Consider the following 27828-nt stretch of genomic DNA (forward strand, 5'->3'; position numbering starts at 1 on the left):
GACAACAATCTAGTTACAAAAATGGACAGAAAGTGGAGCAAATCACTTGATAAAATATTCCTCTCAAACAAAGTCAGTGAAAGGGGTCGAGAGGAAGTAAAGGAGAAGGCACTTTTTCTTATTCACTTATGCACCTTTTAAAAACTCTGAAGAGCTCTGACTACATGGGCTCATAAATTTAGTACTGAAAGGGAACTTACACATCATCTAATCCAACTCAACTCATTTTACAGATGGAGCCACTGAGGCTCAGAGACATGGAGTGACTTCCCCAAATGCAGACAGTGAGTTAAGTGGCAGAATTGAAATCTGAATCCAGGCTTTCTGACTCCAAATCTGGTGCTCTTCCCACCATATCATGACAGCATTCTAGTCATAATAAAAATTATTTGGGACAATACTTCCCTCCTGACCTCCAAAGACATAGCTTACCAAACTACTCCAGTCAAACTGGTCTCTTCACTGCTTCCCAAAAGTGTCATCCATTTCCTACTCAGTCTGAAATGTCTTCTCAAGTCATCTCCATCTGTCCAAGTCCTACTTGTCCATTCAAACCCAGCTCAAGTGCCTCTCCTCTGCCAAGTTCTCCCAGGCTGTTCCCATCTTGTAATGATCTCCGTCCACTCCAGAACTCCTTCACAACATCTGCATCATTCACTGGGCCCCCGGGGTCTGCTTTGAGACCTTTCTAGCCTTGTTGTGTTGGCCCTTTCTCACTTGGGAACGCAGCTTCACACTCATTTATGCCTTATTTCCCCCCAAAGAGTATAAGCTTCTCCAGGGCATGGAAATCTTTCTTCATTTCCCTCTTATGATCAATTGCCAAGGATTCATTAGGTACCTCCCTAGGTCAGGCTTTGTGCTGGGTACTGGAGGCACAAAGGCAAAAGCAGAAGAGCTACTTCTTCGATGAGCTTTCATTCTGATGGATGAAACTGTGGGTGTATGTGTGTGTGCGTGTGTGCATGCATGTGTATAAAGTATGTGTTTATGTGTGTGTGTATATACCTAAGCAAAACCAAAGTAACTTTGGGGGAGGTAGAAAGATGAAGCTCTCTGCTAAAAGAGTCAATGGTGTGAGCCCACCCAGGAGAAGAGGCTGTAACTATAATCCTATGCTAATAACAGTGATGAGAGTAAACATTCGTGCAGCCCTTTAAGGACTATAAAATGTTATTTCATGTTTAGACTCACAATTTGGGAGGTTAGTGATACAATAATTATCCCTGTTTTAAAGAAGAGGAAACTGAGACAGAGAGAAGCTTGCCCAGCATCACAAAGATAGTAAGTATTGGAGGCAGAATTTGAATTCAGGTCCCCCCAACTCTACCTCTAGCACTCTATCCACTGAGCCATCCAGTTGCCAAGCATTTAATAAGGGTGCAACAGCTTCAAAGGCACTCTAGTGATCAAAGGAAAGTAGAATGCTATAGCCTGAAGTTCCTGGGGAGAGGTAGCCTTCACCTGGCCATAGCACCTGGGCTGGGGCTCTGCTCTACGGCCTTTCCCCAAAGCATCAGGATGCTTCCTAAGGCAGGTGTGGTGTCGCTGAGTAAGGCCACATGAGGTGGCTCAAACCGCTGGCCGGGTAGAGAGGTCTGGGTTCTACCAGTGGCCTGCTCGACTGATGCCTCTGTATTGGCTTTACTGTTCCAGTGTCGACTCAAGAATGGTTTTATTTTTTGGTACAATGCAAATTAGTGTTAAGATTCCTCTGGTAGTTCATAGAGGGACTTCGCTCTCACTGGATCCCTACCAGAAGCCAGCACAATACAATGCATTGCTGAGCAAATAAATTAATTTCATAACTGGCACTAATTGCTTTCTATCTGGTAGATGTGTGTGTGGGAATGCTCTTTAGACCCCAAATCTAAATCTCCCTTAAAACTAGCCAGTGCTTACAGCTTAATCTTGAAATCAATTCTACAAATGCTCCAAAGTGGGCTTTTTTAGCAGTAAAAATTTTTTTAGAAAGGGGGTTAGAGCACGGTGTGACCAGAGCGACTTTCAATGGCTTTAAAGGGCTCTTTGCTGTATTTCCCAGGGGACACTCCCCTGGCTCCCCGCTGTGACAAGTCTGAAGCCCAAGAACAACACAGTGCAAGAGTGGCCTGTCCAGGGTTAAAGGGTGTTCCCGGCTAGCATTCCAAACTCCGCTCGCTGGCTGGGTCTCATCTCTTACATACTAAGGTCAGAAAGATGATTAATGCAAGGGCACCATGCTGGAACAAACCACCTTTCTGCACTGCAGTGTGTCAGCTGTCAAATATTCTAAGCATTTAACCTATTACAGGATGCCATTTCAGGCCCCAGCTGCAGTGTCCTTTAATGAAGCACTTTCATCCGGCTAAGCCCCGGGGATCTTAACAGAGCTTTCTCCCATAAGGCTCCACTTTTATAGACATGCTGTTTCTTTCATTAGTGTGGAAGCTCCTGGAAGGCAGGGACTATGGTCTTAGCACCGTGCCTGGTTCATAGTAAACACTTAATAAATAATTACTGGTTAATTGGGATGTTTCATCAATGTCCCATAGACACAATGATATGTTTATATACACCATGTGATTCTTTTCTGTCATCTCTTTCTCCTGAAATTTCTTTTACTTCTAGAGAAAAAGGTCCACCCACATGTGATCACATCCCTGATCTGCTTCTGAGGGTTACTGCAGAAATCGCCTCTGGACAACTCTGCTTAGTTTCTGGGTCTGGATAAAGCCCCATCACCTTTTATTCTTACAACAGTCCTATGAAATAGGCAGGAATTATCTCTATTTAAAAACCAACAATAAGGGGCAGGTAGGTGGTTCAGGGGGTAGAGAGCCAGGCCTAGAGATGGGAGGTTCTGGCTTCAAATCTAGCCTCAGATTCTTCTTAGATGTGTGACCCTGGGCAAGTCACTTAACCCCCCACTGCCCAGTCCTTACTGCTCTTCTGCATTGGAACCAATACGTGGTATTGATTCTGAGACAGAAGGTAAGAGTTTAAAAACAACCACCACCACCACCAGTTACTTTAGGTACCACAGGGTGGTAGAGTGTAGGACCAAGCTGCAAGATGTGTTCAAATCCTGCCTTGGACACTAAACATCTTGGTGATCATTTAACCTCTCCAGGCTTTACCTTCCTTGTTTGTTAAAGAGTGTACATACCTCACTGGAATACCTGTACTACTACAAATAAGATCAAGTATGGAATAAGGCTTTTCAAACTTTAAAGTGCTTTGTAACTGTTAATCACTGCTTGTGATTTGTGCAATGAACCTATGAAATCTACTGCACAGATATCGTTCTTCCCATTTTACAGGTGAGAAAAATCAGGGAGAAGAATGATTTACCAAAGCTGCAGGACTAGACTACAGGACATTTGATCACAGAGTAGAGTTGGAAGGGACTTTAGACTACACTTGGCCCAAACCCTTCATCTGACCAAAGAGGGAACAGAGGCTGAGAGGGACTCAGTGACATGTCCAACGACACACCAGGAGGAGGTGGCAAAGAAGGAAGCATTTCCATAGAAGTTCTGGCTTTGAGGGTTGCAAAGACCTCAGAGGTCATCCAGCTCAACTCACACAAGGAATCATAGACTCACTACCTCTAGGATCATTGAATTGCTAAGTCCCTGACAGTTGTTCTTTGTACAATATTGTTGTTGCTGTATATACTGTTCTGATTCTGCTCACTTCACTCTGCATTAGTTCAGTTAAGTCTTTCCAGTTTAAAAATATTTTTTTAAACCCTTACCTTACCCTCCATCTTAAAATCAATACTGTGTATTGGTTCCAAGGCACAAGAGCAGTAAGGGCTAGGCAATAGGGGTTAAGTGACTTGCCCAGGGTCACACAGCTAGGAAGTGTCTGAGGCCAGATTTGAACCCAGGACCTCCCATCTCTAGGCCTGGCTCTCAATCCACTGAGCTGCCCCCTTTCCAGGTAGTTTTTATTTTTGTCCTGAAATCTGCCTACTCATCATTTCTTATAGCACAATAATATTCCATCGTAATCATATAGTATAACTTATGCAGCCATTGCCCAATTGATGGGTAGACTCTACTGATAGAGCTCATTCAACTTTAAACCTGGGTCTTTAGGCTTCAAATCCAGCATCATTGGTTCTGTGCAATGGGCAACTGTCTAGTTCATTGTCATCCATCCCACCATCCCCTAATTCTAGACACTGAAACAAACTCAGGAAAATTTGTTCTTGGTGCTCCTAACTACCTACCAACACTGTTCCATAGACAGCCAGCATGCTTTTAGGCACAAAGACAGGAAAACTGCAGAAGTGAGGCAAGAAGGGGTGTATGGACAGCATTCACACCCAGACTTTTTACCTTTTGTAAAGTTCCTGAGCCAGCATGTCTCCAAATATACACCACTGTACTACTGCAGTGACAGGTAGATTGGAGAATCAGATAGTGTCTGCCTGAGTACCTTGGTCAGAGTCTCCCCATTTGCCCCTTCCAAGATAAACCTTCTAATTCACTCACTTAGAGACAGCTCATGCTCCTTTACTGTCTATTTCCAGGCTACCTCCTGAAAGACGGACTTGGGATTTTCTGCTCAGGTGTGCTGCTAAATGGATCACTGACAGATGGATTCTCTTGGGAGGCAAGAAATACAGAACTGGAACAGATAGAGGCACCAACACAGAGACACAACATGCAGGTGGTGAAGAAACTGAAGGAACAGACTCACCGAGTGCACAGGGAAGGAGCTGTGCCGGCTGAGAAAGGAGTTAGAGATGGACATACCGAGGCCCTGAGTGGCACTGGTGTCCTCAGGCGTGAAGGGCACTTTAGTTGGCTGGACACAGTAGGAGACAGAAGAGAAGGAAGAGGCAGCATAGGAGGCCTGCTGGGCAGAAACAAGAAGGCAAAAAGGGAGAAAGGATAAAAAAAAAGCAGACAACAATAGAGCGTGAATAAAGATTAAGTGGACAGGTTCAATAAAACTAAATTCAGAGTTCCTGTGGAGATGGAGAGTTATTTCCTTGGGTCAGTTTATTCAAAACGTCTGCTGTGATTTAATTAAATTGGGCACCAGCACTGAGTACTAGAAATAGTCTTCCATAAAATAAAGGAAGGGCCTACTGGGACCTGTTGGCTACACATCTACTTGGAATCTCTCCTTCCTGCTGCCCCTATATCTGTGTGCTCTGCATTAAGCCCCCATCATGAGGAAGAGCTTCCTTTCTCTAGTGAGTCTTCAGAAATCTATTTGGGAAACCTAGGAGTCTGTGAGAAGTTATAGTCTCGAGGAGATCCCCAAGCAGCAACCAATGGGGATCTGTAATGTCTGTGTAAAAGAACTCCCTTTCTGTTTTAGGAGAAAATAAGCATTTTGATTTTAAATAAGGTCTCACAGAATTGCAATTTCTACAGTCTTCTGGGCAAACGTTTAATGGTTCCCTGGGGCTGCTTTGTATATGTGCTCCTTCCACTAAAATTTTTTTTCAAAGTAGATTTATATTCATCATTTCATCATTATTACAGGAACTGTTGAGTGGTGAGATGGGCAGGTATTGCTTCTATTTTGTAGATAAGGAACTGCATGCCTAGAGAAGGGAATCAACTTGCCCAACGTCACTAGGATGGTGAGGGACAGAGGCAGAACAAGGCTCCCAGTCCTAAATATGTTCACTTAAGTTCTCTTTACCCTAGACTTGATTACCAGTAAAGGGTGGAAAAAAGGCCCCATTCGGACTAATGGTAGACTCTAGGTATAGAATGAAATGCATATTTTCAGAGCTGGCCAGTATGTTATGTGAAGGTTCTATTGGGGAAGAGAAGATCACTGGGACATGGGCAATGATATTTTAAAAAACCTATTTGTAAAACATTTTGGAAATGACTTAAAAAAATTGAAAGACTCGGTTTAGTCAGGGTCATCAAAACACATATTCTCCTGGTCCTAATGGAAACAGGAGCTAGAAAAAACACTTCACAAGCCAAGAATGGGTTTTTGCTGGATGACAACAACAGCCTGGCTCCTGACACTAACGAGAAGGCATAAAATGGGAATTTATACTCCATTTGGCCTTTGCTTCTAGGAAAAGTCTTTGTGGTACCTTGAGAGCCTCTTACAACAGTAAAAAAGAAAAGAAAGCATGCCCCCAGCATGCACAGACCTTCTACTTTCTTGTTAAAGAGGTACCAGATGGGGTCAATGAGAAGCAAAACATCATATTTCAGGCTGAAAAGATCTGGAATTCCCTTCTGGGAGTCTGCTTTTTGCTGGAGGAGAGAGTATGGCTGAACAATAGGCTTGAATTCTAAAAAGAGTCCCCATGGGCAATCCACAGGAGCAGAGAAGGTCTTTAGGGGGGATAACCTGCAGAGCCCTCCAGGCTTCTCCAGACCACTCTGGGTGGGCAGATGCGCTCAAGCAGGGCTTGTCTTTGGTGCTCACTTTTTGTTGTTGTTCAACTGCAATAAAGAACATCCTTCAAATAGGTGGATTTTGAAGCAGTGAGCTGGGATGAACAGAGCTGTGATGTGGAATCAGGAATGCTTGGGTCTTAGTCCTGCCACAGATGCTGAACTGTGCTGTCACTTCATGGGTTTGTGCCTCAGTTTTCTCAATGGTAAAATGAGAGGGTTGGGCTAGATGACTTTTAGAGTCCCTTTTGGTTCTAAATCTAAGGTCCTATGACTTATTAAAAGGAGAAACATAGGACATCAGAAATACAGGATGGCTCTGTCTAAAGTAAAGGCTCTTAACCCTGGGGTCTATGAACTTGTCGTAAAAAATGTTTTTCAATAGAATTCTTTTTAATTCTATGTATTTTATGTAGTAAAAAAAACTATTCTGAGAGGAAGTGCATAGGTCTTGCTGGAATGTCAAAGTGCTCTGGGGCACAAAAGTAGGCTACAGTCATGCTGGGTTTTAACTTGGGTTTTAACAACTTATGTCTAGAGTTAGACTTTAGAGAGCCAGCTCTCTCTCTGACTCTCTCCTCTTTTCTGTCTCTCTCTCCCTCCCTCTCTCTCTTTGACTCTCCTCTTCTCTCTGTCTCTCTCTCCATCTCTGCTCTGTTTGTCTCTCATTTTCAAGTGTACAAATACAGAGCACCTGCTAGTTTAGAAAGCCCCTTCCTCCATTTTATCTCCACAACTCTGTAGGGGAGCCCTGGAGCGGGGGAGGCGTAGGGTCTCACTAAGTAGAGAGAGATTAGATCTGGCCTATATACAAACCATTACGTTCTTCCTTCCTGGGAGGGTTAATTTCTGAACTAGAAAAGAGAGGAGGAAGAGGGAAAGTAAGAATCAGCAGAGACAAGCAATGTCCTATGTGCAGACCCCAGCACTGAATTAAGCCAACAGTAGGATAGCTGGGAGACCAGCTGGCTGCTACAAGTGAACCTAGAGAGCAAACCAAACACATCGGTGAGATCTGAAAGGCCTGAGTGACGCCAGTACACTTCCAGAGCCTTGAAGGGGAAGAGAACAGGGCAGTCCCTGACAGTTTGCAAGGACTGGGCTGGCTCACACAGACCTATTACGTTCGGACCTCAAATTCTTGCTGGAGAAAGAGAGTGAGGACAGAGTCCGTTCCCTGGAGGAATTCCCTTGGACCCCCAAGGCTAAGTTGGGTTGGGGCTGGGCAGGGCCCAGTGGGTGCCACTTACCAGCTGCCTTTGCTTGGGGGGCAGGGCAGGGGGTGGGGCCAGCTCCTGGGTGAATGAGTCATTGAAGCCGTAGACCTCCATGAGCAGTTTGTTTTTCTGCTGGTAGATGTGCTCATTCTGGGGCGTCTGGTAGAACATAGAAGGCTGTGGCTCCGAGTAGTCCTCGAGGAGCTGCATGTAGGCCAGCACTGAAAGACAAAGTTAGTTTTGTTTTTGGAGCCTGGGCTTCTCTACCTCACCCAGGCTAGAAGCCTGGGAAGGCTCCCCTCCGAACTGACCCCAGCTCTGATTTGCTCCCTTTCTCCATCCTGGGCTGGCCCATCCCTCCCTGGAGCTTCACCATACTGAACTTTCCCCTGACTCAGAAGGCGTCCTGTAGTAGCTTCCACAGTAGAAGGCACAGCACTCTCACTGCTCCTTCAAGCACACACTCTAATACCCCTCTCTCAAATTCAAAGGTATGAATCAGAAATTGCTGAGGGAACATACCATGCATGTAAAGATTCTAGCAAACCTTCAAAAGAGGTTATTTATCATGAGCCCAATGAGTAAAGCAAGTATCATTTTTTAAGAAAAATTTTGTTTCAACTAACAAAATTCTATTTTCTCTCCTTTTACCCTTCTGAGGAAAAAACAAAAAAGAAAGAGGGAAAAACTCCTTTGTAAGAAATATGCATAGACAGGCAAAAACAAGGTTCCACATTGGCCATGTCTAAAAAAATGTCTCATTCTGAGTCCATTATTTCCCTTTCAAGATGTGAGTGATAGGCTTCATCATCAGTCCTTTGGAATCATGGGCGATCATTATGATGACTGGCATTCTTAAGTATAAATATAATTCTAAACCCAAAGCTAGATATGGATTAGAGAACCTGGATTTGAGTCTTGACTTTGATACTACTTATTACTTATGTGATCTTAGGAAAGTCTCTTCTACTCTTTGGGCCTCAGTTTTCTTATCTGGACTCCAGATATCTATTCCCTCTATAAATTTATGATCCTAAAATCTCCTACCAAGGATGCAAGGATGGTTCAATATTAAGAAAACTATTTACATAATTGACCACATCAACAAGCAAACCAACAAAAATCACATGATTATCTCCACAGATGTAGAAAAAGCCTTCGACAAAATACGACATTCAGTCCTATTGAAAACACTAGAAAGCATAGGAATAGATGGGCCTTTTCTAAAAATAATAAACAGCATATATTTAAAACCATCAGCAAACATCATCTGCAATAGGGATAAATTAGAAGCATTCCCAATAAGATCAGGAGTGAAGCAAGGATGTCCATTATTACCATTATTATTTAGCATTGTATTAGAAACACTAGTAGTAGCAATTAGAGAAGAAAAAGAAATTGAAGGTATTAAAATAGGTAACGAGGAGACCAAGCTATCAACTAAAAAGCTAGTGGAAAAATCAACAACTTTAGCAAAGTTGCAGGATACAAAATAAATCCACATAAATTATCAGCATTTCTATATACTTCCAACTCATCCCATCAGCAAGAGTTAGAAAAAGAAATTATCAGAGATAGAATAAAATACTTAGGAATCTATCTGCCAAGACAAATGCAGAAACCATCTGAACACAACTACAAAACACTCCACACAATTAAAACTAGATCTAAATAATTGGAAAAACATTAATTGCTCATGGGTAGGATGAGCTAACATAATAAAAATGACAATCCTACCCAAACTTATTTACTTATTTAGTGCCATACCCATTGAGAAACTTTTTTACTGAACTAGAAAAAAACCATAACAAAGTTCATTTGGAAGAACAAAAGATCAAGAATATCCAGGGAAATAATGAAAAAAAAATGTGAAGGAAGGTGGCCTAGCAGTACCAGATCTTAAACTGTACTATAAAGCAATGGTCATCAAAACAATTTGGTACTGGCTAAGAGACAGAAAGGAGGATCAGTGGAATAGACTTGGGGTAAGTGACCTCAGAAAGACAGTCTATGATAAGCCCAAAGATCCCAGCTTTTGGGACCAAAACCCACTATTTGACAAAAACTGCTGGGAAAATTGGAAAACAGTGTGGGAGAGATTAGGTTTAGATCAAAATCTCACACCCTCTACCAAGATAAACTCAGAATGGGTGAATAACTTGAACATAAAGAAGGAAACAATAAGTAAATTAGGTGAACACAGAATAGTATACATGTCAGACCTTTGGGAAGGGAAAGATTTTAAAACCAAGCAAGACTTAGAAAAAAAATGACAAAATGCAAAATAGATAATTTTGATTACATTAAATTTAAAAGTTTTTGTACAAACAAAACCAATGCAGTCAAAATGAGAAGGGAAGCAACAAATTGGGCAACAATCTTTATGACAAAAACCTCTGACAAAAGACTAATCACTCAAATTTATAAGGAACTAAATCAATTGCATAAAAAAAAAATCAAGCTATTCCCCAGTTGATAAATGGGCAAGGGACAGGAATAGACAATTTTCAGATAAAGAAATAAAAACTATTAATAAGCACATAAAAATGTTCTAAATCTCTTATAATCAGAGAAATGTAAATCAAAACAACTCTGAGGTATCACCTCACACCTAGCAGATTGGCCATCATGACAGCAAAGGAAAGTAATGAATGTTGGACGGGATGTGGCAAAATTGGGACATTAATGCATTGCTGGTGGTGTTGTGAACTGATCCAACCATTCTGGAAGGCAATTTGGAACTATGCCCAAAGGGCACTAAAAACTGTCTGCCCCTTGAGCCAGCCATAACACTGCTGGGCTTGTACCCCAAAGAGATAATAAGGAAAAAGACTTGGACAAGAATATTCATAGCTAATGTTCTAAATTGACTAAATAAACTAATTCAAATGGAAAAAAAGAATATTGATAGCTGCTCAGTTTGTGGTGGCAAAAAATTGGAAAATGAGGGGATGCCCTCCAATTGGGGAATGGCTGAACAAATTGCGGTATATGCTGGTGATGGAATACTATTGTGCTCAAAGGAATAATAAACTGGAGGAATTGGGGGCAGCTGGGTAGCTCAGTGGATTGAGAGCCAGGCCTAGAGACAGGAGTCCTAGGTTCAAATCTGGCCTCAGACACTTCCCAGCTGTGTGATCCTGGGCAAGTCACTTGACCCCACATTGCCTAGCCCTTACCACTCTTCTGCCTTGGAGCCAATACACAGTATTGACTCCAAGATGGAAGGGAAGGGCCATAAATAAATAAATAAATAAACAAACAAACAAATAAATAAATAAACTGGAGGAATTCCATGTGAACTGGAATGACCTCCAAGAATTGATGCAGAGTGAAAGGAGCAGAACCAGGAGAACATTGTACACAGAGACTGATGCACTGTAGTAAATTCAAATGCAATGGACTTCTCTACTAGTAGCATCCAGAACTAATTGGAGGGACTTAGGAGAAAGAACACTATCCACATCCAGAGGAAGAACTTGGGAGCAGAAACCCAGAAGAAAGACAACTGCTTGATCACGAGTTGATGGGGATATAGACTCTAAATGATCACCCTAGTGCAAACATCAACAACATGGAAATAGGTCTTGATTGATGGCACATGTTAAACCCAGCACAATTGTGCGTCATATATGGGAGGGGATTTGGGGGAGGGAAGGGAAAGAACATGAGTCTTGTAACCATGGAAAATTATTCTAAATCATCTAATTAAATAAAATTAAAAAATAAAAAAAGAATCAATTACAAATGCCTCTAGCATTTAAAGCCCTTCTACCATGCCTGGGCCTAACCTGCCCTTCCAACTTTATCATAAGTGATTCTGTTCCCCACCATTATAGGGAATGGGCAAACCGGTCTCCTCATTGTTCTTCATACCCCAAGCTCTGCTACCTTGTTCCTGGGACTTAAAGGCACCCTGCTCTATCTTTCCTCCCATTCTTAGAATCCCTGGTTCCCTCCTTCAGAGTTCAGCTCAAATGCCTTTTTGGATCTCTGTCTGCCAATGCAAATACAAAATAACCTTGTAATTATTTTAAGAGGAATCCTGGCACAGTGGATAGAAAGTTGACCTCAAAGCTAGGGAGATCTGGGTTCAAGTCTTTTCTTTGGTCCTGAACAAATCACCTCTCAGGCTGGCAATTCTTTAAGACTTAAGGTACCAAGAAGTTGTTGATGACCTGCACTGATGAAGAAAATTTCTCCATCCAGAGGCTTCTCATATTGATGAAATCACAGGCCTGTCCCTATCCTTACCTTATTTATTCTGTATGTTATTTATTAAATGTGTCTGTGCTGTCTCTCCTGTAGAATGCAAGCTCCTTGAGGGCAAGGACAGGCTCACTTTGGTTCTGTACTCCCCAGGCCCTAGCATTAGGTGTTATCAATCAATACTGGGTGACAAATTAATAGGACTGTCAATTTCATATCAAATTCACATTTCATATTTTAAGGAACACTTTAAAGATGGGAAGAGACTGGAAAATCAACCTGGATGAGAGAATGTGCCTTTGGTTCTTCTCCCTAAAGTTCCTTCAGAAAACCTATTATTACTTGTACTAAGTGGCAAATTCTGAATGCCACCAACTACAAGTTGCACTGGGCCACAGCCTCACTGTGTATTTGCCTGAGGCAAGAGCATCAGCTAGTGAGGCAGGGCAGCCAGGTCTTTATTTGTTCTACAAAGGGTGACACCCACCTAAGGAGGTGTGGACATTGCCTGGAGAGGTGAGAACTCAAAACAAAGAGCTCATCTGTCGTCTCATCCTGGGGACCCTTCCCAGTGTGATAGCAGGTGCAGAAACCCTGACTCCTAAGCCCTCACATGGGGGCGTCAGCCTGAGCTTCATTAGGCGTTACAAGTTTAATCACTAAAGTCAAATCGTCTCCTCTGCAGCCCCAAATCCATTTCTGCAAACTCCTGAGGGTTCCTCTGAGAAGCCAGGATTCCATGGGCAGCAAGTGAAGGAGCATCTAACAGTGGCAGGTTTTGGCATGTGGTTGTGACCAGGCTTTTATCATAACAAAGAAAGGGATCTGGGCTATTGTGTGATGGCCCTGGAACTGGAGTCCTATATCGAAGGTCCTGGTTTGTTTGTACGTCCCTGGTGTGCTTCTCTGCTGAAGCAGTCAATCGGCACTTGTGGATTGAGAACTTTGGCTGCCTATACCATCTCAGACTGAGATTCTGCTTTTTGTAATTACTTAATTATTTAACTCATAATTACATAATTACTCTATTTGGGCTTAAGGTATTTGAAAGTCTTTGGATGAGAAGGCAATGTAGGAGGAGGATTAAAGTCTAATACTATAATGTAATTGAAGCAAAAACTGGAATACTACGACTAGTTATAATGATAAATGCTGCTGGCCTTTCTATAGGACTGCTAAAATTCATACACCCATCATCTCACTGAACCTCAAAATAGCTTGAAGTACATAGGACAGATATCCCACTGGGAGACAGTTTGGCACAGGGGATTTGGATGGAAGGGTGGAAGGCTTTGTAAAAAAAGATTACACTAGCGAGCCTCTAAGGTTACCTTCTAGCTTTATAGCTAGAATCTTAAGAGGTCCAAGAATTGTTAGGCAAGATAAATTATAATATGAAAACATCAAAGGGTGGTGAAATGTTTGGGAAAGAAATTGGAGATCTCTCTCTCTCTCCCTCGATTTCCCTCCCTTTCAACCATGGTGGTTTAATCTTAGGCCTGTTCAATGCTGGGCATCTGTCAGATGACAATAAAAGTATTTACATTTTTAATGTACTTTCAGGTTTCCAAAATACTTCTGCCACAACAAAGTGGTGATAAAGGCAGAGTTAATGTTATATAATTATACCTGCTTTACAGGAGAAGAGACTGAGGCTGAAGCTCACAGAAGCTGAATGACTTAACCTAGGGCCTGTTTAAACGAAGATTTCAAGGACTCTGCCTCTATGACCAGGGTCCTTCCTATACTACTACTACTACTACTACCACCACCACTACCACTAACTACTACTACCACTAACTACTAGTACTACTACTAGTACTAGTACTACTACTACTACTACTACTACTACGACTACGACTACTACTACTACTACTACTACCACCACCACCACCACAACCTCCTCTTGGAGCTAAAATCAAACATGCTTTTTCTCCAGGGAACTACATCAAGAAATCTTTTTTATGTCTGAAACCAGGACAAGTGAATTTGTATTTTCAGACTGACATAAAGGCAGGTGGATCAATCAGGAACCTTAATGGAGCTTAAAGAAATGAGCAAGGGGCAGAAACTCTTGAGTTGTTTAGTTAAAAAGAGTAGGAGCTTCTCTTTTTCTTCCTCAACCTCCCTGTGGCTCCAGGTGCCCATGGAACATTCTCTGGCTGATTTCAAAGTATCCTTTCAAACATAAATAGATTTTTTTTTTTAGCAGCTGGAGGACATGGAACTCTACAATAAAGGGCAGTGGTATAAGAGCAGACACTGGCAGTCTCCATTACATGAGCTCAGCCTCACAGGTCCTGCCAAACACATAATCAAAATTCCTGGGTCAGTTTCAACCTGATGAAGTTCTAAGGGTGATTCCCCCAAAAAAGCCATTCACCCCAAGTGTGGCTTCTCTGTCTATATAATGTTTTAGGAATATAGATCCTATAAAGGCTTATCTTAAAGAACAAATAATTACCCACTTTGGGACGGAGAAACAGGGGTGGCATACTGAATAGAGTGCTAAACCAGGAGTCAAGAAAATCTGAGTCTGAATTCCACCTCATGACTCTGGGAAAGTAATCTCATCTCTTTATTCAATTTCCTCAGCTATTAAATCAGTGGAGTGCAGGCATCTTTACTCAATGAGCTCTAAGGCCCTCAGCTCTATATCTAAGATCCCATGACAAGAGGTCAGGAGGATCTAGGTTCTAGTGCTACCTTAAATAATTTATCAGTTTGCTATGGGACAATGGGCAAATTCTTTAATATAATAGTACCTAGGGATATTGTGAAGATTAAATGAGACAGTATATGCAACGTGTTTTGCAAACCTTAAGGAATGCTGGATCAGCTATCATCATCATCATCATCATCATCATCATCATCACTATTTCACCAAACAAGATGGTTTTCCATGCTAAAAGGAGACTTCTTTATAAACCTATTCAGAAACTGAGCACTTAGAAATAGCAGTAATACTTCATCATCTTTCAGAAATCTAGCCAACTTGACACATATGAAAGGAGCCCTTACACAAAGGTTCAAGAACGTCATCAATAGCCATCATCCCTTTGATGGCTCAACAGAAGGGAGCTGCAGTGAGCGACTGAAACCGAGAGGGGAATTTAGGTTGGCAGACTGTAATTATGAAAACTGGCACCTATCCAGGACACTAGGGCTAGCAGTCCTGCCTAGGGAGGAAGTGCCTAGATTCTCTGCTGAGCAGTGGTTTCTTGATTTTTATGGCTTATCTAAAAGATAACAATGGCTTAGGTGTATATAGTGCTGGATTTGTTTCTCCCCAAAGAGGTGCTGAAATGTAAGGAATGGTTTTCATCACTTTTTAAATCTTCAAGACAATCTGTGAAGTGTAAAGTTGGTAGGGGAGAACTTTTATCTGTTTTATAAATGGGGAAAAATGAAGGAACCAAAAATAAAGTAACTGGCTTAATGTTATCCAGCTAAGAATAAGGGTTCGAATTCAGTTAGTGTTCAGTCCCACCATACTATGGGACAGCCTTAGCTAGAGACAATGAGACAGTGGCTTAAGGCTCAGGGGTCAATGTGATCTTATTGAAATCTTAGAGGTAAATGCCCATTTAATTCAAATTGAGTTAATTTTAATGTTGAGAAAGATAACAATTATGATCATCATCATAATATCTAGTCCCCATTTTTTTGTCTAGACTTATGATCTCCTTGTAGACAGATGGGAAAGTAACTGAAGAGTTTCAGTGTTATCTTGGATGCACTGAAGAGTTAAGTGACTTGCCCAGGGTCACCTGGCCAGGAGTGTATGCCAAGAGATGGGACTTGAGCCCAATTCACCATGATTCCTAGATTGACTCTGCCTCTATGTCACACTCTGTCTCTGTCACCTTGTCTCTATCCTAACGTTACACTGTCCCTATGTCACACTTGTCTTTCATCCCTGACAAGCACGATCTGTCTTGAAGGTTCACAGCCCCTTTTACCAACTTTGCTTCCTCTCTTTTTGCAGAAAGAACAACATGGAAGCTAACTGGCTATCTTTCCAACCTGGGCAGGTTCACCTGTTCTCAGACAACTGGCGGTCCTCTGCTCCCGGGGGCTTGCTTCGGCCCAGCTCCAGCTAAGACCCCCTGACCTCAAGTGATTCAGCAGCCTTAGCCTTCCCTCCAGGCCTAGCCCACAGACCACTTTAGGTAGGCTGCCCTGGAGCCTCGGAATCACCCTGTGAAGTATACATTACAGGTACTACCATCCTTAATGAGATGGGAAAAGCAGATGCCGTGGAGGTTAAGAAATTTGTCCCTAGTCACATTGCTAATGAGTGCTGGAAGCAGGATCTGGTTGCAGGTTTTTCTAATGCTAAGCCCAGCACCTTTTCAAACAGCACACTAGCTAGCTGTAAGGGCTGAAAAATGTTGTATCATCCCAAGTAGTGCGTACACTTAATGATGGCAGTAGGCAACGGAATATCCAGGCAACATTTCTGGGAGAGGCAAAACAAAACAAGGAGTATCACGTATCTAACTTAAAGAAAATATTTCCATCCATTTCTGAAGATTCTGTAACTGGTCCTTGTTGGTGTTCTGTCATTTTCAGTCGTGTCTTACTCTTTGTGACCCTATTTGGGCTTCTCTTGGCAAAGATCCTGGAGTCGTTTGTCATTTCCTCCTCCAGCTCATTTGATAGACGAGGAAACTGAGGCAAATGGGATTAAGTGAATTGCCCGGGGTCACCCAGCTAGTCAATGTCTAAGGCCAGATTTGAACTCAGGAAGACTCATCTTCCGGACTCCAGGCCTGGTGCTCTATCCATAGCACCACCTAGCTGCCCCATAACTGGTCCTTGACATAAAGAACAAAGACTCAACTTCTACCTGTAAAGGAAAAAAAGTGAGCTTTATCTCCTTTCTGTTCTTCAGAAAAGGATCTTTCTCTTTACCATGATTGTAAATGCCTAATGACATGAGGTCAAACAAGCCAAGAATAAAATCACGTGCCTGCAACTATTGCCAGTACCGTGTGTCTGTTCCAACTATGCTGCAATGCAATCTCTGTCTACATTGTTATGTTTAGAAGAATGCTAGAAAAGGAAAGGAACGGGAGCCTGGAATTCAGCATAGCAGACTGAGACAAGTTCAAAGGGAGCATGCTGACTCTTTAAACATTCCCATTTGCAGTGAGAGATTGAGAAAATGGAAACATTCCTGGGATTGCTCTTTGCAGCCCCCTCCCCCTGGTGCTGTGGTTTTTAATGAGGCATCAATTCAAAAAGCAGATGGGAAATCACATCACTGGCCTATAACAGCCATAGTGCCCCAATGCTGGTTTCTTACATGATGAGAGAAGTGAGAAGCACTGATTTCTTACATAAAGGGGTGTTTTCCATAGAGATGACAGGGATGGGCAAGGCCTCTCAAGCTGATCTATGGAAGGGCAGCATCTTTGTTTTTAGGCTCATAGGACTTGGACCTAGGGATTCTAACTCCCAATCTGGAGTGTTTCCAGCCTGAACTCCATTGCCTTACTCCCTAGAACATTGTAAATTTCTAGGCAGTGTGAGAAGGAAGCAGGAGAAAGGGAAGGAAAAATGTTGAAACTTTTATCTCTAAAACTGGCCACAAGCAAGGCCCTCACCAGTTTGCAAAGGCAATCTATTTTCTAAAATCACTCACTCCTTCACAGCAAGGAAGTTCTCTTTCATTGGAACTATAAGATGAAGTATTCCCAGAAGCTCTAGAGCAAGACCATGTTTACCCTTTGAGGGAAGAGTAAATTAGAAGTGAGAGGATGAAGGGGGAAGACCAGAAGTGTTTCTTGTATGAATATATGAATTGCTGCCATCAGAATTCAAGACAAGATTGGCAGGCAAGTTGTTCTTCTAGGAGGTGAGCTGCTTGCTGCTGGCTGAACCAGCCAATGAGCCATGGTACATAGCAGCTAAGATAGGCTTCAGAAACTACATTAAGCAGAGGTTGCATAGATCGAGGAGGAAGACAAGAGAAGAGGGAGGCAGAGGGGGCCTTCCACTGGAAGGAAATTCCAAGCCAGACATAGAAATGAAGTAAACAGATGGGGGGCTGTTGACATCTTTCTCAACACTACCCACGGTCAGGCAGCACAATATGTGATTCAAAAACATCACCCACTGAAATGTGTGACTGGGGACGAATGTCCTCAGTCAGTCCTGCCAAGCAACCTCACATTTCAAGCTGGATTGCAGCACTTGTTATTTCACATGTTTGCAAACTAAATGATAGTGCTGGCAAACAGGTATTGCTCCAAAAGTGATGCTGTTTCCTGCCTCTCTTCTCCAATCCATCCTCTACACATCTGCCAAACTGATATTGCTAACATACAGATCTGATTTCTCTCTCTCACCCTCAAAAAACCTTCAATGATTTCCTATGGCCTCTCAGGTAAAATTCGTCTCTTTTCCTTCCTTTTCAGTCTTATCTCATATTACTATTACCTCCTTTCACACATGCTGTTCTAGTTAAGCTGGTCTGCTGTTCTCTGTGCCCTAATAAGATTCCATGCCTTAGCAAAGGGGTCCTCCATGGATATAATGCTATCTCCTCACTTATACTTTATAGGACTCCAAGCTTCCTTCACCTCCTAAACTATGCCTTTCCTGATCATTCTAGTTATGACTGGGTCAATCTTCAATTTCTCTATTTTGAAATTACTTTGTATATTCTTTATAATGATGATATTAGTTTTATTTTTTATGTAGTGTTTTAATTGACAAAATACTTTGTGGACATTATCTTATTTGTTTCTCACAACGGACCTGAAGCTGGTGCCATTATTATTCCCATTTTACAGATGAGGAACTGCAGCTCAGATTAATTAATGACTTACTCCAAAGTAAAAGAACAAGTAAATGTCTAAGGCAGAATTTGAACCCATGTATTCCTGTCTCCAGGTCCGACACTCTCCAATGACTATACCATACTAATTCTTAAGTAACTACTTTGCATTTGCTTGCATGAAGGTTTTACTTTGTTGGAATGTAAGCTTCTTGAGGGCAGGGTCTATTTTGTTTATACTTAGTGCCACCAACAGCTAGTGCAGTATTCGGGCACTGAAGAGACTGATAGCATGGCTAGGGAAATAGACTGAGCTGCAGAGAGAAGAGCATTACACTGTGGGGTTCTAGCTTAAGACCATGACAGGCAAAATCTACTTTTTGGGGGTGGGGACCAGGCATGTACCTCAATAATACAGGAAACATCAATTGGGACTGCAACTACTACTATCAGGCAGACCAGCACAGGGCCTGTCCTGTAGCTTAGAGTTTGCCTCAGGTGGTGGTGCCCGGGGTCTCCCCACATTGGGCAGCCTGCCCAAGATCACGTACATGGCCAGGATATGAGAGGAGTGGGACCTGAACCCAAAACGTATTCTGGAGTCTAAGGCTGGCCATTATCTGTCTACTATGCCATGCTGTGTCTCTGTAAAACTCAAATGGTTTTCTATTTCACATTGATGATGCTGGGTCAATCTTCAGAACAGAACAGAGACTGGTCAATGGGACTGACCTCCCTTCTCTATGTCTATAATCATATCATCAGGCAAAGCTTTACTACTGGAGTGGTCAACTGACCACCACTTTAGGTTGCAATGGCTCTCCTGGGGAGGCAAGCTCCCTGAGGGCAAGGATTGCTTCTTTTCTGTCTGTTTCCTCAGATCCCAGCACAGTGGTTGGCACATAGTAGGCCCTCAATAAATGCTTGGTGATGGATTTGTTGAGGTTTCAGAGGGCACTGTGGCAGTATAGGGAAGACAGCTTCAAGTTCAGTGACTTATTCATATTACCCATATTAATGAAGTCAGGCTTACAGAACTGGCCAACTGCCTGGGCTTCCTCTCTTCTATGACAGAATGGGGCCACTCACTTGCTTATAGTCTAAAAGCTTCAAGCTGCAAATATATCATATAAGAAAAACAACTCTCACACAAAATTGGTTCTTCCACCTCCAGACCACAATGTCTATAGCAAAGGACATGGATATTAATGGGGGAGCAGCAAAGAATGTTGGAAAGAGTAATGCATTTAAAACCAAAAGTCTTTTGAGTTTCACTCTCAGGATTTTCATTTATCTGTACAACTTTGGGCAAGTCCCTTCCCTCCTCCTGGCCTCAGTTTACTCATCTGTAAAATAAAAAGCTGAATGAAGTTATCTATAACATTCCTCTCTACTTTTAAGTCCTATGATCCCATGAGCTAACCAGCAAAGGTATAGGCAGAAAGGTGTAGTGAAAAGGGCTCTGAACTGGGAGTCAAGGAGACATTGGATTCTCCTCTGGAGGTATTAGCCTCCTCATTTGTACAACAAGATAGATAGACTAAGGAGTGTCTAAAGTCCCTTCTAGCCTCAAATGTCTGTGAAGCACTCGTCTCGCTTTGTGACTTAAGATGGACATTTGAGGATATCTTAGTTTCATGATGAAGAAACCTAAACAATCTTTCCTTCCTCCCTCCCTCCCTCCCTCCCTCCCTTCCTCCCTCCCTTCCTCCCTCCCTCCCTCCCTCCCTCCCTCCCTTCCTTCCTTCCTTCCTCCCTCCCTCCCTCCCTCCCTTCCTTCCTTCCTTCCTTCCTTCCTTCCTTCCTTCCTTCCTTCCTTCCTTCCTTCCTTCCTTCCTTCCTTCCTTCCTTCCTTCCTTCCTTCCTTCCTTCCTTCCTTCCCTTTCCTGTCTTTTCTCCCCTCTCTACCCAATCTCCTTAGCCTACCTGCAGAATTCAATCAAGTGCCTTAATGCTGTGAGGGCTACATGAATGAAATTATGATTACTTGGGATAATCAGTAATAATCAGAAGCACTCTTCATGGATCATGGCATTTAGGCTAAACAGAACAGTTAGGTCCTATCATCTCCTTTTTAGGTCTATATGCATGCAAGCTGGCTTATTCAGTGATTTAGCAGACTGCCTTGTCAGAACTTGGGCTGTAGGTCCAATCCTTTAAAGTTTAGGTTCAAAGGCAACCTTTTTTTTTTTTAAACCCTTACCTTCCGTCTTGGAGTCAATACTGTGTATTGGCTCCAAGGCAGAAGAGTGGTGAGGGCTAGGCAATGGGGGTCAAGTGTCTTGCCCAGGGTCACACAGCTAGGAAGTGGCTGAGGCCAGATTTGAACCTAAGACCTCCCGTCTCTAGGCCTGGCTCTCAATCCACTGAGCTACCCAGCTGCCCCCACAAAGGCCACCTCTTATATGAGGCCTAGATCAGATCAAGCAAATTATCTTCTATTTGTTTTGCATATACATATGGAATCAAAGATTTAGAGTTGGGAGGCCCTAAGAGGTCACCTAGTCCAATTTGTTTACATATCATTTTCCCTAGTAGATTGGAAATTCTTTAAGGGTTCCAATTCTGTCTTTGTATCCTCAGTACCTAGTACAGTGAAGAAATGCTTATTGCTCAATTGACTGATCTAGGTCTAAGACAGTTCACTCTAGTCTACAACTACAGTCCACCTCATAACCCCAACCAAGAACCTGGAATCAAGGGAGGAAGGGAGGGAGGAGGGACAGAATAAGTATTTATATAGTATTTTATTATGTGTTAAATTGCTTTACAAATAATTGTCTCATTTGATTCTCACAATAATCCTAAGGGGTAGGTGCCATAACTATCCTAATTTCAGAATCAAGGAAACTGAGGGAAACAGAGATTAGTGACTTGCCCAAGGTCATACAGCAAGTAAATCCCTGAGGCTGGATTTGAACTCAAGGTTTTTGATCTGTATGAAAATCAGGTAGAAGGATGAGAAAGGATCTCACTTGTATTGGAAAGACCATTCAAAGTGCACATCCTATTATGCATGATTCAAATAGCACCATCTGGCCTGGTGTAATTGGGCTGGGAATCAAGAGGCCTGAGTTCTCAACTTGTTTGTGTGTGACACTGCAAAAATCATTTAACCTAGGAGATAATCTCTAAAGGTCTTTCCAGACCCAAATTCAAGAATTCTAGTGAATCATGCTAGACAGAGCTGAGGGTGTGTGTGGCCCATGACTCTAGGTCTTCCTCATGTCCTTTGGTCAAACCTGAATTATACAGTTCTTAGAAAATGGGGCCAGGGGGCAGCTGGGTGGCTCAGTGGATTGAGAGCCAGGCCTAGAGATGGGAGGTCCTAGGTTCAAATCTGGCCTCAGACACTTTCCAGCTGTGTGACTCTGGGCAAGTCACTTGACCCCCATTGCCTAGCCTTTACCACTCTTCTGCCTTGAAGCCAATACACAGTATTGACTCCAAAACAGAAGGTAAGGGTTTAAAAAAAAAAGAAAGAAAAGAAAAGAAAATGGGGCTATATGGGAGGCATAGTGGGAAAAGCCCTGGTCTTAGAATATGGACCTAGTTTTGAATCCTAGTTCTGCTACTTATGATACTTATTCATTCTGAACCAACCACTTCTCCACTGTGAGCTTCAGTTTCTTTTGTGAATTTCAAACCTACTCAACCCTGTTCAAATCATTCTTTAGAGGATGGGATTTGGCTATTTCCTGAACAATAACAATGGAGATACTTGGAATGACAGAATCAGGTCTTGGAAACTACAATCTCCACCCTACTCAGGGTAACAGGATTTAGGAAGGGCTGCAGCAAAGCTCAAGATTTAATTATTTGAGAATATGACCTTCAACAGACATGTGCAAAGGGGACAGACCTCTGGGCAGTCCTGGGTTAAGCTAGAGCCACCATTGGCACAGGGGAGACACAGGAAGTGAGGTAGAGGACAGCTGAAGAGTCTAGGGACTTCCTGTGGGGAGGAAAGGAGGTGGTTCGGGCCTGGGTGCTTGGAGTGGAGGCCCTCAGACTGTTTCTCCATTTTGGTCACGTGAGTGATAGGGACTGATCTCTTTTCTTTGCCTTGGCTATCTAAGGCCTTGGGCCTTTGGCCCAGCCTAGGCAGAGGGGGTATTTAAGCCCTATTCCCTTCTCTCCCCTTTCTCTCCCCCGCCCCCCCCCAATACCTTTCTTCCTCCTGTTAGTAATTAAAAACTCTATAAAAGGTTGACTGCTGACTTGAGTTTTCATTTGGGAATTACATAGCTGAATTCCTTGGCGACCTTAAATTAATATACATAAGTCTTTTAATGTGATTTCCATATCACACTTTACTTGTAAAATGAGGAAGGAGGCTGAACTAGACAGCTTCTGAGGTCCCTTGTAGCTCTCTATCTATGATTCTACAGTAGATAGAATTAGAAGAGGCAGTCAGGTGACGGAGTATAGAGGGCACAAAAGGTGGAGTTGGGGGCAGGTGCTGGCTGGCTATGTGGTCTTGGGCAAGTCACTTAACCCCAATTGTCTGACCTTTATCGCCTTTCTGCCTTGGAACTGATGATTCTAGGAAGGTAAAGGTAACCAAAGAAGGTAAAGGTAAAAAAAATTTTTACACAGACACACTTTCAGAGTGAAGTATTTTCCTTACTAGCCTCTCTTTCCCAGAGAGGTCAATTTGGAACAAAGTGAATAAAATCAGAATTCTTTTCTAATAGCCAATTGGCTAATAATTAATATATTGATATGGCAAAAGCTCACATTCATAATAGTGCTTTATAGATTACAAATGGCTTTTTTGGTAATCATTTGGGTAGTGTTATCTCCATTTTATAAAGACTGGGAAACCTAATTATAGGAAAGTTAAGTGACTTGCCCTTGATCACACAGTTACATAAGAGGCAGAGCCAGGACTCAAACCCAGAACTCATAGACTCAGAGCCAGAAGGGACCTTAGCAATCATTTCATCTAATCCCCTCATCTGGCATGTGAAAAAACCAAAACCTGGGGAACTTAAGAGACTTTCCCAGAGCTGTCCATTTGGAGAGAACTAAAGTCTAGCTTCAAATCCAGGTCTTCAGATTTCAGGTCCACTGTGTTTTTTTGGACTATACATATGTTGCTCTTCCATAAATTCTCCCTCAATGGTTTTGAATCTAAGGCCATCCAGATGGTGGGAAGTATCATAGCCCCATGCAGAACTCACCATTCACCCTCATGGATCAAGCCAGGAAAGAGAAAGAACAAGGGGAAGGAAGAAAAGAGAATGATGATGGTGATGATAATGCCTTACATCTGTGAGTTTACAAAGTACTTTCACAAACATTCTCTCATCAAAAGCTTACTGTGTTTGTTCTTCTTCTCAGGTAGCGGGGGTGGTTTCTCGGGGTCACCTGTCGACTCAGGAGCAGCAAAATCAGACACAAACTCAACAGGGGCCGAGGAGCCCCCTTGCTGGAAGGGAAGGACAGCAGCGAATGGCGTGAAAGGTATTGGCTGGAGGGAGGCTGAGTTCTGGAGATCATCCTCAGTGATATTGTCATATTGGGAGGGGTGCCTCTCATAGGACACTCTACAGCTAGAGCTGTCCGTGGTCTGAGAGGCTGCACTCCTTCGCTTTTTCTCAGGCAGAGCAGGAGGCATGTCCGTAGGATGCACCATGGGCAGGGGGTTGCCGAGCTCCGGCTGTGGGGAGCTGCCTGGTGGGAGCTGGAAAGGATGTCCATGGAAAGGAGAGCCAGATTCACCAATAGATTCTGGTAATGGGCTAAGGTTACACGCTATTTGCTGAGGTATCTGGTCAGCAGTGGAGAGATCTTGCTGAAGAAATTCATAATCAGGATCATAGTGATCTGTACAGGGAAAACAAATGTACCCGTTATCCAAGTGGAAAATCAGAATCTTTTCCCCTGCCTGCCCTCGATTCCTTTTCTCACTCCAACTATTCTCCCTCCCCCTTTCTATAATCTCTTTTGAGATATTAAGAGAAAAAAATCTTTTGCTACCATACAGGTAGCAGCTTTTTTAATAGTCCTTTAATAAGTGTCCTTTGAGTATAGCTTGTCAAGAAAAAAATAGTATTTCCTCTCATTTGTATACTGTCTTTACACCACTGGATCATAGATACATAGGAGATAATTTAGTTCAGAGGCAGGCAATTGGGAAACGTTTAACAAAATAAATAAAAATATAATAAAACAAATGATATTAATTTTCAGTTTTCTAAATAAATATGCAACATGCAGGGATCCATTTAAAAAAATTGGCACCACTGATCAAATCTAACTCTTAATTTTACAGATGAGGAAACTAAGGTTCAGTGATTCCAGTGACACCTCCTAGAGGCTGATATGACTGAGTCTTGGACTTTGGAGATGAGAGACACCACAACCTAGTGGTCCATGCATCCATTTTAAAAGGCCTTTTTAAACTGCTGGAGTCAATGGCTGCATCTCAAGGGACACTATCTTTTATATCAGTGTATTTACAGTTTATTTGGGGGTTTTCATTTTGTATGAGTGTACTCTTATAATAATGACCTATGTGGAAGTATATTTTGCATGATAATACATGTATGGCCCAGATCAAATTCCTTACTAGCTCTGAATGGGGGTAGGGAAGGGTGAGAGGGAGACTGTTTGGATCGTATAAATTTGGAAAAAATATGTTGAATATTATTATTATATTTAATTATAAAAATAAAATATCTTGAAACAAAAAATAAAAGGTTCCTTTATCAAATTAACGAATGCATTTTAGACATCTGTAAAAGAAGCATCTTCAATTTCAGAAGAAAAAAATATCTCTGCTGCTATTTTCAAATAGCTCCCTTTACAGAACAGATCAGCACTATAGGCATGCAAAGCAGCACTGACCACAGAAGATGCCAAAAGGGCAACTACACCATGGAATGTGTGTTCCCCTAAACTACTATACCTGGAGACCACCTATGTCATTCCATTCTCATCTCCTGAGATCATTCCTCAAGGCAAAGGCCAAATACTATCTACTTATGAGCCACTCTTTTGGAAAGTGACTGCTCTTATCTTCTGATCTCAGAGCAAGGCTGTGCTTAGATACATCTGCACCATTTCCAGTGGAAGGAGATTTATCTATGCCCTCAATTAATATTGATGTATGTTCTTTTAGCTAGAAGGTATTTAGAGTTATGAAAGTTATATTTAAATGATCCATTGGGGAGATGGGTCTCCCAAAGGATCACAAGGGGAATTTGTGTCAAGGGAGTTCATCTCCTCCCTCTCCTGAGAAGCTTGACCTGTCCATCAAACATTCCTGACATAACACAGTTAAGCCACATTTGCGTCCATGTATGTGTTGTATGTCAATAAAAGTCAAGGCTTGAGGAGAGGGAGAAGCAAGAAGAGAATGAAGAAGGAAGAAGTTGGGAGCAGAGCAGGCAGGTGAAAGGAAAAAGGAAGAGACTTGCAGGTACACCACATGGTCAGGTTACTGAGAGGAATAACTGCCTACCCTTTTGAATAAACTTTATAAAATATATATCTGGGTAGAAATATCATTTCAGTTCTTACAGGGTAAAAACAACCTGAATTATATTATAATAAATGTTCAGTAAAAAAACTTACAAGAAATAAATTAATATTGAATTGGGATATTTTTGTGAAATAATTTTTCCTTTGGCTTCCCCTCACCCATGGTCAGGATGAAATGGTTTCTCCCTCAGATCTCCTTTCTTTTGTTTAGATCTTCAAAAGATAACAGGAGTAAGGGCAGAGCTGGGAGCCATGGTGAACCCTGATTAAGAGAGTGCTCTGAAACCATGTTGGACTGACCCAGTCACCTGGCAGGGAGGAAAGGGCATGTTGATGTTCTCATTCTATGGACAAAGAGCACCTCTTCTTGTAATGAGGGAGGAGCTACCTCCTCAGTGGCTGTTTAGCAATCAGAGATGGCTTGAGATGTTGAATGGAAGGACTGAGTGGTGAGATCATAAGTGGTATGGTTTGCATGAGAAGGGTTTGGCCTTTCCCCCCTGCTCTTTCAGATTAGGGATAGAGTCAGTGGGCTGCTTTAGCCTGTCTTGAGTGGTCAATTAATAAACTAACTTAGAATTGAGAAATATTGCCTCTCAAAAATTTCAGTCGTTACACTTCCCATACTAGAGCAAAAACTGATGACAGGAACCATGTCTTGTTTCTTGCATAGTGCAATGACTTAGTATTACAAACATGTGTTCATGGCTGTTGTGCTACATGTAAGCTAATGGTCTGTTGTTAGAAATGGTAATGTTTGCTGAATGAATGAAGTACAGAGATATATAGGGTGTTCCCAAAGTCTTAGAGAAGTTTTAAGTTTTAATACTTATTAAATATTCAAACAAATAAAAATATAAACATATTAATAACAAAAGAAAAATTAAATAGCTATTAAAGCCTAGAAGTTCTCTAAGGCACTGGGACTCCCTATCTAGTGTCCAAGAGAGAAAAACTTTAAGGCTACATAGCACAGGGGATAGAAGGCTGGAGCTGGAGTCAAGAAGACCCGAACTTGAAATCTACTTCTAATAGTGACCCTGGGCAAATCACTTCAGCGATTCATCTGTAAAACAAGAAGGATGGACCCAATGGACTGTAAGGTCCATTTCAATGCTACCTCTAATACTTTTTTAGACTTTGTATGTGAAGGGAGGACAAGGTGAGGCAACATGATCTAAGGAGGGCAGAGATCTCAGTCCATCAGTGGAAATGAGAGGAATGAGGGAAGCTGTTAATTTTCAGCAGTCTGATTATATAAGTGGACTACACTACAGGTGAGGAAACCAATCCTGCTGGGGAAAACTGCCAAAGAGGAAACTATATGCTCAGAGGTTTCTGGCTTTAGTTGCTGCCCGACAGATTCGTTGGAGCTAGCTTCCCACAAGCTCAGACTCACCTAGTGTTTCACAGCTTGTATTCCTGGAGCACTGCCCGCTGTCCCGGTCCAAGGAGGACAGCTGCTCATCAGACTTGCTCAGCTTACCGATGCTGCTGCATGGGGAGAGGCGAGGGGACTCCCCGCCGTACGAGTGGCTGCCTCCTGACAGCCTCCTCTGTGCATAACAGTCCACATCAAAGTCCTTGCATGGGAAAGGATGACAAATGCAAATCACTCTTGAGAAATGGCACTAGTTGATAAAGAAGCTGGAAAAGTAGGGTACTCATAGGGATGGAAGGGAAAGTTAAACTGAGAGGAACCCAGTTATAATGCTCCACTCCAAAACCAACCTCTTACAAATAGGAAGAA

At 42.3% G+C, this 27828-nt stretch overlaps 1 protein-coding gene across 18 annotated transcripts in view; it reads right to left on the bottom strand.

Annotated features, from left to right (window-relative positions):
- RAPGEF1 (Rap guanine nucleotide exchange factor 1) overlaps window positions 1-27828 on the bottom strand; it is a 190480-nt gene that overhangs the window by 46094 nt on the left and 116558 nt on the right. For 8 of the 18 annotated variants that reach the window (XM_056812603.1, XM_056812602.1, XM_056812597.1 and 5 more), the window contains 4 exons: window positions 27478-27661; window positions 23913-24419; window positions 7625-7812; window positions 4693-4851 (listed from right to left, as the gene is read on the bottom strand). In XM_056812603.1, the coding sequence (XP_056668581.1) occupies window positions 4693-4851; window positions 7625-7812; window positions 23913-24419; window positions 27478-27661 (1038 nt within the window). The remainder of the gene's footprint in view (window positions 1-4692; window positions 4852-7624; window positions 7813-23912; window positions 24420-27477; window positions 27662-27828) is intronic. The other 10 variants (XM_056812604.1, XM_056812599.1, XM_056812596.1 and 7 more) reach the window with 2 other exon arrangements.

The sequence above is a fragment of the Monodelphis domestica genome, chromosome 1 (assembly GCF_027887165.1).
Source record: "Monodelphis domestica isolate mMonDom1 chromosome 1, mMonDom1.pri, whole genome shotgun sequence".
Taxonomy (NCBI): Eukaryota; Metazoa; Chordata; class Mammalia; order Didelphimorphia; family Didelphidae; genus Monodelphis; species Monodelphis domestica.